The 15,624-nt window shown below is 43.1% G+C and overlaps 1 protein-coding gene across 5 annotated transcripts in view; it reads right to left on the bottom strand.

Annotated features, from left to right (window-relative positions):
* The window catches only part of LOC306926235 (uncharacterized protein), a 154,108-nt gene that overhangs the window by 6,831 nt on the left and 131,653 nt on the right, over positions 1–15,624 (bottom strand). For 2 of the 5 annotated variants that reach the window (XM_079505499.1, XM_079505500.1), the window contains exons 1-3: positions 1,328–1,524; positions 387–524; positions 93–191 (exon numbers count right to left, since the gene is read on the bottom strand). In XM_079505499.1, the coding sequence (XP_079361625.1) occupies positions 93–191; positions 387–510 (223 nt within the window). In that variant the 5' untranslated portion in view covers positions 511–524; positions 1,328–1,524. Of the gene's footprint in view, positions 1–92; positions 192–386; positions 525–1,327; positions 1,525–15,624 lie in introns of those variants that run through there. The other 3 variants (XM_079505501.1, XM_079505502.1, XM_079505498.1) reach the window with 3 other exon arrangements.

The following is a 15,624-nucleotide window of genomic DNA, read 5'->3' as shown; positions in this document are numbered from 1 at the left end:
ATCATCATCAAGTTGTGCTGCTATGACATGGTGCTGTGTGATGGGTCCCTGCCGCCACACAGTAAATAGAAAGGTGTCAGTGTACTGGGTACCTGTGGGCTGGGTGTCTTCCAATGAGCGGGTGTGTGTGTGGCCACGTAGAGTGTCGCGAGCAGGGTTGTGGTGGAAGTTTGGATCCTCATTGCGTTGTTCTGTGGAGTGTGATTGGACAGCATGCATGAGTTAGTGTAAACTGGTCACGTGTGGGAAACTGGTTACGTGTGGTACGATGTTAGTAAATGGTGGTACACACACAGTGAAGGAGTACGTGTGTGCACAGTGTGCACAGACGCACACATGTATTGTGCAGTGCAAGTGTTTGTGGAAGGTTGTTAGAGCACATGTACCTTGTGCGGATGGTGCTGTACCTTGTGCGGATGGTGCGTGGTGTTGTCTGGCAGCTGTGTGCAAGCGTTTTTGGGTGGCTTTTGCCGTTCGGTATCCAAGGGATGATGTGCGTTTCTTCGGCATGGCTTTGTATGTAGCTGAAGTGGTTGAAAGAAGTGTTTTATGCATTGACGACAAATTATGAAATTATAGTTATGGTATGAGGCAAATAATGGCGTTTTTGGCAACAGTGGAATTGTTAGCAGCACTCATTTTCAGCATTGACAACATGAAGACAGAATTGGGTGGCAATAGCTGTTGTACATGAGACATGGCGGCGTGTTATTATGCTTGTAATGATGCTAGTGTTATTATTAATATTGTTATTGTCATGCTATTTGTAAGAGCATAATTGGCAACAGCCCAATTGTTAGCAGCCTGTATTGTTAGCAGGCGTTATTTTCAGCATTGCCAACATAAATGGAGAATTGTGTGGCAATAGCTGTTGTACATGAGACATGGCATTATCAGCTGTGATGCATCAACAGAATCATAACAGCCACGTAACGACGTCGCTCTTTGTTTGTTTTTTTAACGTCGTATAAAAGCATATAAGTATGCGGACGTCGCTGATGTTTATAACAAACCAAACCGTTTGAAATTCGGTTGTAAATTGAGCAAGTTATGGTCATTTAAGAGTACATCATAGACACAATGTTATGTGGGCCGAGGTAAGATGGGCGCCACGTAACGACGTCGCTCTCCATTGTTTAACAGCGCGGGTGAGCTATGTAGAGTTGATATATATCTATATCTATGGTTATGATGCTATTAATAATAGCATTAGCAGCTGTTTATGTAGTTGTTATGCTATTAATAATAGCATTAGCAGCTGTGTTTCAGTATTGACACACGTAGCAAGCACACAACACACGCGCACGCAGCCTTAAGTTGTAGTTACCTGTAATGGTGGAAAGAGGCGTAGTGGTCGTGTCCAAGTGAGTAGTGAAAGTGCTGTGAAGAAGGGTGTCGTGGTCGAGGGGGACAGCGATACGCTATTCAATGCAATGCGAGAGTCCGTCGCGCGCGCAATTGTCGTCTTTTCATGAATGAAGCTGTGTATGTAATCGCGCCGATCTCCAGCCAAGTTAGAATCAGTGTGAGTGAGGGTGTGTGTGTGTGCGCTCGCGGTATGTGTGTGTGTGTTGCGTGTAACTTGTGGTGGTCCAACCGGATGTGAAATCCGTAACAATAGTGTTGCCAGGTCCTTTGCCAGTTCCGCGTATTGTAAGCGAGTGGTAGTGTGTGTAAGTAGCGTGTTGAATGGCATTGTTGTGTGCTTGTTTTCATAGACGTGGCAACAAATTAGTAAGAGTAGGCAATGGGAAAAAGGATGCAGTGTTGCCAGGTCCGCGAGTTGTAAGCGTGTTGTAGTGTGTGTGAGGAGCGTGTTGTTTTCTGGGCTTGTTTGCATAGAGCTGGCAACAGTGGCCCGTGTGTGAGTGCGGGGGTGTCGGTGCTTGTGGCGTGTTTGTGTTTATTGTTGATATTGATATTGTGTGCGAGTCTGGACGGGAGGCGGCTGTAGTGGCAGTGCAATGACAATGTTTAGGCGGGTGTTGTTGATTGTGGTCGTGCGGCGCGACATGAGGAGATAGGGAACGAACGACGCGGAGGGTAAGTCTGTGACGTGTTAGTGTGTTTAGTGGGTTGTTGCAGTGTGTGGTTGCAGTGTGTGTTGCAGTGTGTGAGTGACGTAGTAGCTGGTGCCTTTTGTTCCTGTCCTGGGCACACCTTCTCAAATGTATAATAGATTAAAGTACTGTAATAACACTGACAATTCTTTCGCGATGATTTATTGGTGCGGTTTTCTCATTCAGCCTTGGTGGAATTGCTATAATTTATGTTTGGGGTGTGAGGTAGTACTGACATTTTTTGTAGTAATTCTATCCCATTCATTTAAAGCACTTGCCAATATAGACATCGCTGTCATTGGGATTGAGGGATGGAGATTTTACTATACACAAACAGTATAGAAAATATGCACTTTGAGACAGACATGCCTCTTGGCAGAGATCTGCGCTCTACTGAGCATGCACACTTGAGTAGGCACTGCACCATTAGGTGCAAACAACCACGGCATTGTGCATATATAATAACAAATAATACAAATCCAATAGGGTATGAATGTTGTCTTGTACCAGATAATGAAGTGTTATGTTCTTTCATTATGGGTCATCTTGCATTTGTCTTTAAGTAGGTATGCCTACTATTTCTTATATAGACATAAATACAAAAATCATTCATTCATATTTATTGGAGCTACTGATGGCCATTAGTCAAAGATCCAGTGTTCTGAATCAGTATTCTGACCTAGTTTGCTCAACATTTAACATTTCCAGGATCACCTGTTATTCAGAGCAAAAGCACAACATTTCAACTACTACTACTTATCACAAATAAGAAGTACAAAAGGTGCCCAGGAAATTATATTTATAATTTGGCAAATGAATACAAACTTTTCAAAACAATACAAAAAACAAGAAGAGTTGTTTTTTGTTTGTTATTTTTGTCTTTATCTAATTATGTTTTATAATTACATTATTTGGTAATTATCTACATTATTGGTCATGATCATTTGCTGACTGCAATAACAATATAAGTATATACAGTAGTATACAAAGTTTTGTATATCATTTATACTCAGTGTAGATGCATTTTTTCTTGCTATAAAAATGAACCCTAATCAATAGTTTGACCTTTAACCACTTCCAACCTGTCATAATCGGCGAAAATGTTGGAGGCTGGGGGGACGCCTTGAGGGAATGTCATCATAAATGTTGGAGGCTGGGGGGACGCCTTGAGGGAATGTCATCATAAATGTTGGAGGCTGGGGGGACGCCTTGAGGGAATGTCATCATAAATGTTGGAGGCTGGGGGGACGCCTTGAGGGAATGTCATCATAAATGTTGGAGGCTGGGGGGACGCCTTGAGGGAATGTCATCATAAATGTTGGAGGCTGGGGGGACGCCTTGAGGGAATGTCATCATAAATGTTGGAGGCTGGGGGGACGCCTTGAGGGAATGTCATCATAAATGTTGGAGGCTGGGGGGACGCCTTGAGGGAATGTCATCATAAATGTTGGAGGCTGGGGGGACGCCTTGAGGGAATGTCATCATAAATGTTGGAGGCTGGGGGGACGCCTTGAGGGAATGTCATCATAAATGTTGGAGACTGGGGGGGACGCCTTGAGGGAATGTCATCATAAATGTTGGAGGCTGGGGGGACGCCTTGAGGGAATGTCATCATAAATGTTGGAGGCTGGGGGGACGCCTTGAGGGAATGTCATCATAAATGTTGGAGGCTGGGGGGACGCCTTGAGGGAATGTCATCATACATGTTGGAGGCTGGGGGGACGCCTTGAGGGAATGTCATCATACATGTTGGAGGCTGGGGGGACGCCTTGAGGGAATGTCATCATAAATGTTGGAGGCTGGGGGGACGCCTTGAGGGAATGTCATCATAAATGTTGGAGGCTGGGGGGACGCCTTGAGAGAATGTCATCATAAATGTTGGAGGCTGGGGGGACGCCTTGAGGGAATGTCATCATAAATGTTGGAGGCTGGGGGGACGCCTTGAGGGAATGTCATCATGGGGGGACGCCTTGAGGGAATGTCATCATAAATGTCCACTTGGACGGATGAATTGTTTATAAGTAGGTAGGTAGTTAAAGGTCAAGGTCATTGTGACCTAAAAATATTACACTCCTTCAAAGTACTCCCTGACCCCAGGGGTCCCCAGCAAAATTAGAAACCATTTTTTGGGGTCTGCCAATACATTACATACAATTCAATTTGAGGTCCTTGACATGGAAATGTTTGAGAACCAAACAACTGCATTTCTATAATATATATATTTTTTAACTGTTGTTTCTTCCCCATTATTTCTGCTGTTTATAAAAAGCAATTCCAAATACAAATACAAAAGGGTATAGGTATACTACAAACTGCAGTCTGAACATTGTCTCCTATCAGAGAATGACGTGTTGTGTTCTGTCATTAAGGGTCATCTAACCCTAAGAGGCACAGAGGGCAATTGTCTGTAAGTAGCTGTGCCTCCTCATTCTTGGAGCTACTTACAGTATGGCTATTAGTCAAAACTCTGCTAAGCCTAAGCTGAGTAGACAGCGAGAATGATATAACAAGTTTACTCACTCTTTTCCATTGCATTCTAAAGGCTGTGTGGTGTATTGTTAATAAAAATTTGAGTGATAGAGAGAGAGAGAGAGAGAGAGAGGGAGGAAATGCACGATTAGTTTCAAAAGGCCGATGCATACTTCACTTTAGTGCCGAAATAAAATCGGTTCGGCTCGGTTCAGGTGGGCATCCTCATTTCGGCTGTTCGGTGCCGTCAAGATGTTGTGACATCCCGAACTTGGTTCGGCATTCCGCATTGTTTCTTCATTCATTCAACCCAGCTTCAAGTTCATTGTGTCGGCAGTGAAGGAGCTCAGTGACCGGCCACAAACAATTTCATGTCAAGGACCCCCAATATTCACAAGCAACTTTGGCGCGAGCCGTCAAGGACCCCCAATATTCACAAGCAACTTTGGTGCGAGCCGTGAGCGCGAGCCACATTAGTTGCGACCATAGGTCTCAGTTTACTATGAGAACCTGCATTTCATGTCAGTCAGTCACGCCTTGTGTCAGTCAGTCCGTCACTCACACCTTGTGTCACGCTCCATATATGGCCATCTCCATATATGAAGATCACGGCACTGACCTCATCAAACCCTGGATAGCCATACATGGAGAAGACTGGATCATCACCTAGATCTGCATGGAGCCGGCCATCAACTCTACATCTGGCCTCACGGACACCATGTTGATCTGACCTCAACAAACCCCTAGATCTCCATATATTTGATGTCTCCCTTTTGACTGATACCGGTCCACTCAAACTCTAGACTCCGCCCCAAAGTCATTAGCGCAGCCACACCCGGTCAGCCGGCAAAATCTAGAGTTCTCAACAAGCCCGAAAATGAAGGCCCGGCCCAGCCCTACCTGGGCCCTAACTGGGCTGGCCCGAGGCCCCGCCTGGCATTACTAATTAGCACACATTTTACGCCCTACCCGGCCCAAAAACGGCAATTAAAAAAGTCCATATATATAAGCATATATGGGCATTCTCAGACATGTTGTTTCATCGCGACCTCAGGGCGTCTTACTGGTATATATGAAATTACTTTTATAGAAACTTTTATTTCAGCAATACATTTGACTATGCATCTGCCTTAACCCGGCCCTCGTTGCACTATGCAGTATGCACAACTTTTATAACAGAAAGCCCTCTAATCTCGTCTATCCTTCTACTGTATCTGTAACTGTATTCTAACTTTTAATCAGGCTGTTCTCTACAAACCAGGGTGAGCCTATATACTAAAATTGCACAAATGTAACATCCGGACCGTTGCTCCGATCCACACCAAACTTGGCACACACACTGTTCAGGGATCTGCCATCAGAATAGCCACACCAGGGCCCTGAAGTTAGACCTACCGGTAATTAAGACATGCAAAATGGGGCCCTGTGTCTCATCTAACCACCATAGGTTACCCCAGCACTTACAACAATAGTGCTGTGGGTGGGAAGGGTGAGGTGTGGGGCACTCTACAACAGCAGCCTGTTCTGTGAAAGGGGAAAGACCCATTATTCGTTATAGGTTAGGCCAGTCTATGCTGCTTCCGAAATATGCCAACAGTTGTAAACAAATGGAAAATGATTCTGCACAGTGTTTCACAAAGCGACGATTCAGCAGAACTATCTTTAGACAGGGAGAGGCTTAAGGTCGAATTCTGCCACCTGTACTGTAAACACGCAATTGCCTGTGTGTATGTGCATGCATGCGTTGCGTGACTGCAAGCTTTTCTATATGCCTCACCATTCAGCAGAAACCAGTACAACATTCATGCAACAATGGTGCAGAACCTATAAGGTGATGTGTTCGTATTAATGTGTTTGTGCATGTGTGTGAAAGAGTGAGTGAGTGAGTGAGTCTGTGTGTGTGTGTGTTGCTATAGAGGGGGATCCATCATCCTCAGGCTTCTATTGATGTGAACGTCAGGACCCATCAAACTGAGAAGCACAGAGGTGCACCACAAGGCACTCAGTATAATTAGGCACACACAGTAAGCATGTGCACGGTCAACCGCATACGTAGTCACACACACACACACACACACACACACACACACACACACACACACACACACACACACACACACACACACACACACACACACACACACACACACACACACACACACACACACACACAGAGAGTCCTGATGGAATCATAGCACAACACACACATGCATACAATCCACACGCATTTACCCAGAAAATCAAGATAGCCATACACACCATTAATAGTTCTGGTCCATGATTATGATTGGCTGAGCGACATTCAAAGCCATTAGAAAACCCTCTATATTACACACATGAGCAGCAAACAAAGTATTTAGATTTAGATTTACAAAGACATATACAATTTTAGTTAAGAAAAAGGCCACAAACTGATACATGTGATGTACATGTACAAAGAATTAGAATCTGGATGTAAGGGCAACCATGCAAGTATTGATTTTGTCGGTTTGGTTAAGATGTTGGCTATAACCTCATGCCCTCAGGTGCCACAATCATGTTTTTCACCTACAGTAGCTCCATGTGTCTACTGAACTCTTGACCTTCCACCTACAGTAGCTCCATGTGTCTACTGAACTCTTGACCTTCCACCTACAGTAGCTCCATGTGTCTACTGAACTCTTGACCTTCCACCTACAGTAGCTCCATGTGTCTACTGAACTCTTGACCTTCCACCTACAGTAGCTCCATGTGTCTACTGAACTCTTGACCTTCCACCTACAGTAGCTCCATGTGTCTACTGAACTCTTGACCTTCCACCTACAGTAGCTCCATGTGTCTACTGAACTCTTGACCTTCCACCTACAGTAGCTCCATGTGTCTACTGAACTCTTGACCTTCCACCTCCCCCATTGCTCCGTTCAGGGAAAAGAGTCTCAGGTCATAATCGGCCTCATGGTGATGCTAGAACAGCCAAAATTCATGTTTTGGACTAAAACTCTTGGCCCCTAGATCTACAAACCATATTGGATCATGACCATTGACCCAACTACCCATATATGCCCCGGCCATTTGTACCAGATTATGTTTGCTTCTTCAAAACACACCTTTTGCTACTAATGAGTTCAGGCACATTAAGCATACCTACAGTAAGTCTGTGTCCTTTCTGCTTTCCTTCTGCATAATTATGCGTTCATAGTTTGTGGGTGGACCGTTTGCTCCCACCGCCACCCCAGCACCACCGTTCTGTTCCCCATGGGGGGGGGGGGGGTTGTTATTGTATATCTATCTCCCTGCTCTTAACCCATTTTGACCTGAGATCAGATTCTAAAAATGTCTTCCACATCCTGACAGTTTTTCGATTTTTCAAAAATAGCTAAAGCATAACATAATGCTAAAACCAAAAGGGGTTCCCGCCCAAAATGGGTTTTAACTCATCCTTGGCTAAGGACTTCTTTAACGCCTTTTTAATGATATCCCGCACCGCCAACGATGCCTTTAACGTGTTAATTAGCACTCTATTTAATGATAAAACTATAAAGTTGGCTTACCGCTAATCAAAGCTCCCCTCGAGCGGCAGCTCCATGTTCCATTGCTTCCCCTTCAGCCTCAATGCATTGAAAAAAGAGCAAGGTGGTGGATGAGGCCTTTCTAGGCCTTTTTAAGAGTATTCCATTTCAAATCGCGCTGGATAAATAAAGCGACTGTTTAGTGGCTCAATAGCTCTTCCCCATGACCACGCATCTGAAATATGAACGCTTCTAAAGACTCTTAGCGAGTGAATAATCCGATCAGCGCGAGCAGCAGCACCATTATCGTCTTCTTCTACAGCCAAATAGAATGGTGGTGAACGGTGGAGGTTGCTGAACTATCGGCGCCCCCTGCTGGCAGGGGTTGAGTTAATGGTTATACTATTACATTTCTATTCTATTTGTGAGTTATCTGACTCAACTCCTACAAACGTTGTCTAAAAACACAATAAAATAGTATAAAATAGTATAAAATACAATTACCTTCTAGGAAGTGGAAAGAAATGCATATCCTGTTTTGCATTTTTTTTTTTTTTTTTTAGTTTTAGTTTTGTTAAATCATAAGCACCAGTGTACCTCATTTGCAAAAAGCTTACCGAAGTACATTATTCCACCTAGATTTATAACATGCACCATTATAAGCATATTGCACTAAATAGATGGAAAACTATTCTACAGATGGCACATTTCAACAATATGAATTATATCGAATTATCTCAATAACGTATTTTAATTCAGTCACAGGAACATATTCAAATTCAGGCAAACATTCTAATTTACATTCATCACAACGTAATTGCCTTGCCATTGTGTACTACTTTGTAGCATAAATGCTTCTAGTAAAATTCACATTAAAGCTGCTATAAGCAATAATATGTCAAAACTTTAATTACCTTTTTCTTTTTTATTGGTATTCAGACAGAATGGGTAGAACGCTCCCTCTAGATCTAGATCTAGGGGCCGCAATCTGCATTCAATGATGTTCCTAGAAGCTTTGTCATTGGTCGATTTGCCTGTCTACTTCCTGATTGGTTAGTCATTGCGACAGGGTTTTTTTTTCGACCAATGACAAAGCCTGAATACCAAAAAAAAATAAAATAAAGTAATTGAAATGTTGACCTATTATTGCTTATAGCAGCTTTAACACATAATAACAAAAAAATATGATTGTACTTTCCATCACCAAAACGGCCATGGAAATGTATGTATGTATATGTATGTATGTATGTATGTATGTTTATTATTATTATTATTATTACTACTACTACTATTATTACTGTTATTATTTTTATTTTTCATTCTTTGCCGGAATATAAAAAGGAGGCAGCTTTCGCTGCTCACCACGGCTATTTCCTGCGTGGCTAACAGTAACATCTGTTCACTGTGCCCCTGGGGAATACAGCTGGGGATTGGCCTCCACTGAACAATACAGAAGAGACAAGAGAAAAGGGAGGCAGGGGAACGGAGAGAGAAAGAGACGGGAGATGCAGAACGTGACAGATAGTGTATATGAGAGACAGTAAGATGCAAAAGAAAAGATGGGGATAGACAGAGAGATAAAGGGAGAGTGAGTGAATGAGAAACCCATGGGGGGGAGGGGGGGGGGGGGTATTTCTGCTTTCATAACGTCTACAAATACAATCCCAGAAGTCTTTGACAGTTAGGCTGTCGGCAGATGTTTAATCATTTACTCATTGATATCCTTTTAACAAAATGTTAACCGTGTTTAACCTCAATAACCACAGATAATTGTATGCCGTAACCCTGGTTGACAATGCAGCGCTCCATGGGTATGAATAGTGTACTACCACAGCCAGGGTTGGGTGTTCAATTATTAAAATGAAGTAATGTTGATTAAAAGGGGCGGGCCCAGCCTACAAAGTGACATTGTAAAATAAGTAGGCACAAAAGTTCAGTCCATGTTTAATTATTCTGCCAAATACGCACAAAACTATGTTTAATTAAGGGACCAAGCAGTCCCGAAGGGCCCTCCTCCCCCCATGGAGCAGAGCTGTTCTGTGAATCTCAGCGACTCCCATTGAAAATGAATTGCGAGCTGCTCTGCCCCCCCTCTCCCCCCGGAACAGAGAGAACGATTCCGTCTTAATAGTGTGATTGAGGCCTTACAGTTGGAGGCCATCGATATTGTCATTTTCTTTTTGCTGAGGTTTGCGTGATCTGCGCAAAAGGACAGTTAACCCATTTTGGGCGGGAACCCCTTTTGGTGTTTTAAACATTATGTTATAATTTAGCTATTGAAAAATAGCAGATCTACAAGCTCATAGCGCGCCACCGAGTGGCTACGAGCTTGTAGGTCTGCTATTTTTGAAAAATCGTGAAAATATTTCAGAAAACAGAGAATTTAGAAGGATTTTTTAAAATTTTGAGGTCAGGCCTAAATGGGTCAAATGATAAGGGACAATATCGGTGGCACCCAACTGTACACTCTTCTGTGAGATCTCTCTCACATTGCTGAGGCACAAAGGACATTTGAGCAAATTCAGTGCAGTGATTCGACTCTCTAGTTCAGTGGTCCTCAACCTTTTCAGGCTGTGACCCCCCAAAATAATCATAATTTGAACCGGGGACCCCCCACCCTGATAAGCAGCATAGTTGAAGCATTGCATTTAGTTTGACTCGGTTGCACAGAGAAATATTGCGAAAATAGACGATCTACAAGCTTGTAGATTGTCTATTTCCAAATTCTTAGGAAATATTTGACAATTAGAACAATGTTTGGAATTATTTGTAATAGTATAGTTTGTTGGTTACCTTTGATGTAGTAATGGTCTTATTATTAGGTAATTTGTTTCATTTTAGAGGTATTGAAAGAAATGTGCATTAAGCTAATCATGTGGGGACCCCCCAGTTTGGGAACCCCTGCTCTAGATATAGAGACTGGAGATGGAGACAAGCAAAGAGAAAGGCAACAACAACAGAGGCCAAAGCGGCAGGTACAAAGACGGCCAAAGTCAAACTAGACAGAAAGACATGCACAAAAGCAGTGGTGGAAAGAAACCAAGTACATTTACTCAAGTACTGTACTTAAGTACAATTCTGCTGTACTTTTACTTATTTCCAATTTGCAATATACTTTTACCTGTACTCCACAACTGAGGCAAAATTATATGGTATAAATATTGTAAAAATATTTAGTTCCAGGGGACCCCAAGAAGCAGAATTTATTTGTGGATATATATTCTTTTTGCTTTGTATTGATAGTACAGGAGAAAGACGGGAAAAAGGGAAGAGATGGAGATGGAAATAGCAGACCTACAAGCTTGCAGTGAGGCACAAAGTGACAGACACTAGCCAACGTTAAGTTCTAAAATGACACGGATACTTTCCCAGTTTTAATGACACACAGGAAGCCTTGTACACGAGTAGATAGACAAACAAACGATACAGACAGATTCAGAAGCAGAAACGTTGTAGACAGCTACAGACAATACAAAATTGTCCTGATGCAGTGAGATAGATTCTGTATGATTCTGTAGACAGTCAAAGGGTGAGGAATAGGTGAGAAAGGCAACATGTAAAGATGCAGTGGAGAGGTAAATTAGGTGTATAATCGAAGAGGTGAAAAATGACAGGTCGACAGGCACGTCAGTAAAACAGAAGAGTGACAGGTAGTCAGACAGGCAGTGAGGGTGGAGAGACAGGTGGAGCAGGCAGGTCAGAGACAGATACACGCAGGCATCGTGAGAGACAGGTTTGTGGACAGGCTTTAGGCAGACAAGTAGACGGGCAGGAGATATACAGACAAGTACATACTGTATGCAGGCAGTGTTAGAGAGGGGGATTGATTGTGAGAGGAAAGAAAGGTAGATAGACTAGGCAGGTGGTCAGAGAGACAGGTACAGAGAGACAGGTACAGAGAGACAGGTACAGAGAGACAGGTACAGAGAGACAGGCAGGCAGGCAATTATACAGAGACAAGTACACATACAGGCAGTGTGTGCAGTGGTGGAAAAAGTACTCAATTATTTTACTTAATTAAAAGTATAAATACTGCAATGTAGAACTACTCCGTTACAAGTAAAAGTCATCGAAATGTACTTAAAGTACCAAATTAAGAAAGTACACACTATGCAGAATATCCCATTTCAAGTTTTCAGATATATACAAAGCTAACAAGATGCGACACATTGTGAGCTTGTAGATCGACAATTTTCAAATGGCCGAAATGTACAGTATAGGACTGAAGTGTTTAATGTATGTTTTGCAATAAAGTAATTAGTAACTAAAGTTTTCAAATCTGGTGGTTGTGGAGTAAAAGTACAATATTTGCCTCTGAGATGTAATGGAAATACCTAAATACCTAAAAATCATGATCCACCTCGGTGTGTGTGCGTGTGTGTGTGTGTGTGTGGAGGGGGGGGGGGGGGGTGGGGGGGGGGGGGGTAGGCAGTAAGAGAGACAGGTACACAGACAGGTAACCTGTCCGGGGCCAGTCAGATGTGTTTGATAGCATTTAGCAGGACAAGCGCATGTCAGCCGTTGCTGACCTCTGCGCCAATTACTGAGCTGCCACCCCCGCTAATGACAGGATCCCTATTCACTGATTCACTGCTCTGCTGCTGTTGGGCTGGCATAGCACTCTTTCAGTCCCCTCACCTCTCTCCCCCCCCCCTCTCTCTCTTAAATTTCACGTTTAATTTCTTTCTCGTTAATGTTGCTCTCTATGCCTCTGTCCTCCTCACTTTCATAATGCTTCTCTGCCTTTCTTTAGTTATACATGACAAGTGAGTGAATGATGGAATTTTAGAAGAGAAGGATATTGGGGGAGAGAGAGAGAAAGAGAACTCGAAAAAGCATCAGAGCAAACATCTACACCCCCACACCCGCCTCCTCCGCCGCCTCCCGTTTTAAACCTGAGGTCAGCAGGTAAAGGCGTATCTAGATCGATGCTGGTTAATTCAGAAGCTTGCTCTCCATGGCCCGATATCAGCATTCTCAGGACTGTGAAATGCTGCCATGGCTTGAAGATGAGCTATGGTGGGCTGACTCGAGCCGCGATCAATGTCCAGTCATCTACCTCAACCTCTGCTACACCTCTGCTGCAGGGTGGTGTAGCATGCGTTGGCGGGCGTCACAAGAGTGCATGGCGGCTTATTCACTCAAACACACACACACACACACACACACACACACACACACACACACACACACACACACACACACACACACACACACACACACACACACACACACACACACACACACACACACACACACACACACACACACACACACACACACACACACACACACACAGTCAAGGGGGGGGGGGGTATACTCTGAGTCAAATAGTTCCCACTTGCCAGGCAGGAAGACTACTTAATACATAAGCACAATACTTTGGTTTGGCTGAGAGACCTCGTTTGCACTCTCTCACGCATAAGAGACCTCAGTTGCACTCACACATGAGTTTCACAGTAGCATACAGTATAAGGAAGCAGCACAGACAAGGCATACGTACAGGATGTGGGTCAACTCCGTTGGTACTGTAGCAGAGGTTATGGGTCTCAATTCCAGTTTATTTGGAAGAGAACATGACATTTAATTTGAGTGATGTTGATATCTGCCAGTTTAAGGGTTAGTTCAGATTTTTGGACTTAAAGCTTTAGTAAATACTTAAATATAGTGGTTGGAAAGGTACTAATTGATTCCCAGAATCCTGTGGTGAGATTCTGGTCGTGTTTTGGTGAATATTAAGTAGTTCCGGTCATTTTATGGAGGTCTGGGGGCCATGCATTAAAAATAAATTAATCCACAAAACTAGCGTCATTTTTATTGTTGTCCTATTGCTACCATATTATAGCACAACTTGTGTTCAACTTGGAACCCTCTGTCACATGGAGCTATTCACCCACACTCTCTCCCCTACTCTCTATTTCCCCACAAACGTAGACCATCTGTATGGGTATGTCCATACAGTACACAAGTAGACCAATCACAGATCATAACCACACACTTCAGTTGACCCTGCTATGCCAATGACATCACATGTCAGCAAGTTTAATTAATAGTTAATTAATAATGAATAGGTGATGCTGCTACACTAATCACAGATGGCTTACAGGGCACGGCTCCGCTGATTCATCTATACCAGTGGTTCTCAACCTGTGGGTCAGTAAAGTGACAATTTAAGGATTTTAAATACTATACCCTTTAAAGACCTTTTTAATAAAATTAAAAAAAAGAGCATTACTAATTCAAAAGTAACCAACAAACTAGAAGCTGGTCAAACATTGAACAAATTCTTATTGTCAAATAATATAAGTTCCGAAGCGCTATGAGTTTGTAGATCGGCTGTTTTCACAAGTCAAACTACATAATGCCTCAACTCCTACAATGACATTGAGTGCTTGTCAGGGTAGGGTGTGCCCAGTTCAAATAGGATTATTTTGGTGGGGCACGGCCTGAAAAAGTTGAGAACCACTGGCCTAACCAAGGGCAGCAAACATCACATGCATGGACAGGTTCAGGACCACCACTGATGGACAGCAACAGGCAATGCATTTTTTCACAGAGAATAGCATAAAGAGCAGCTGTCTGACTGTCTCATGGGTTTATAATTCGTCTGGTGCACTGTGAGCTTGTAGACAAGTGTTTTTGTGCAAACTTGCACCGACGGGAAGTTTTATCAGAAGACAGAGGGGCAATGCCCCCGAAATAGGACTATGCTCTCCCTCCTTTATCTTTAAAAGAGAGCAAGCGAATGCGATTGCTCTAAAAACAGACTTGCTAGACGCGTGTGTACAGTATGTCTGTCTGTCTGTCTGTCTGTCTGTCTGTCTGTCTGTGTGAGTGAGTGAGTGAGTGAGTGAGTGAGAGAGAAACATGTAACGTTACAATGGCAGATTAGTGTTAGTAAATCAGAAATGCTTTGCAACATGTTGCTTGATTGGACAAGTTGAATCGCTTGCAGCTATAAGCCAACATATACTCAGACCGATGCAACTTTTCTTTGCAAATGGTTTTGTCATGAGGCAAATCTTTGGTCTGAACTAGGCTTAAGACTGACAAAATGTTGTGTCAGTCTGGCCATATAACTTGTATTGGCACAGTATAATTACAGCCACATTCACACCCAGGTGTGAATGTGAGTAATTGCATGAGAGTTAAAGGACGACTTCACCCGTTTTCAACCTATCCTCGTAAAACTAGTTCTCACTAATGCTCATAATAAAATGGTACAATCTTATTCCAAATCGGTCTGTGTAGGAAGGCTGTAGTGAAACTAGGTGAAGAAATGGCAGTGCTGTAAGTGCACCCATCCCCCACCAACAACATGCCTCCTGTATGCCTACATTGCCTAGTGTGTAACAATACAACTGAGAACTAAAGAACTATAGGTTCACAATAGCAAAATGCACCAAAAAACGGTTTCGAAAGTTTGCAAGTACAGTATGCGAGCAAAAAAGCCATGCAATTACAGATCCAGCCCAGATGTTCCAGATTGCACTCCTAGATACCAACCCAAAACTTCTACATTAATCCCAGGATGCATTTTTCATTCTGTACGTGCATCTTCTCTCTTTGCTCTTTTCACTACAGTGCGCTTGTACCTAAGGGAAATG

Source organism: Electrona antarctica (genome assembly GCF_951216825.1).
Source record: "Electrona antarctica genome assembly, chromosome: 1".
Classification (NCBI taxonomy): Eukaryota; Metazoa; Chordata; class Actinopteri; order Myctophiformes; family Myctophidae; genus Electrona; species Electrona antarctica.
The sequence above is the reverse complement of the archived record's forward strand: the minus strand, read 5'-3'. Positions and strand labels throughout refer to the sequence as shown.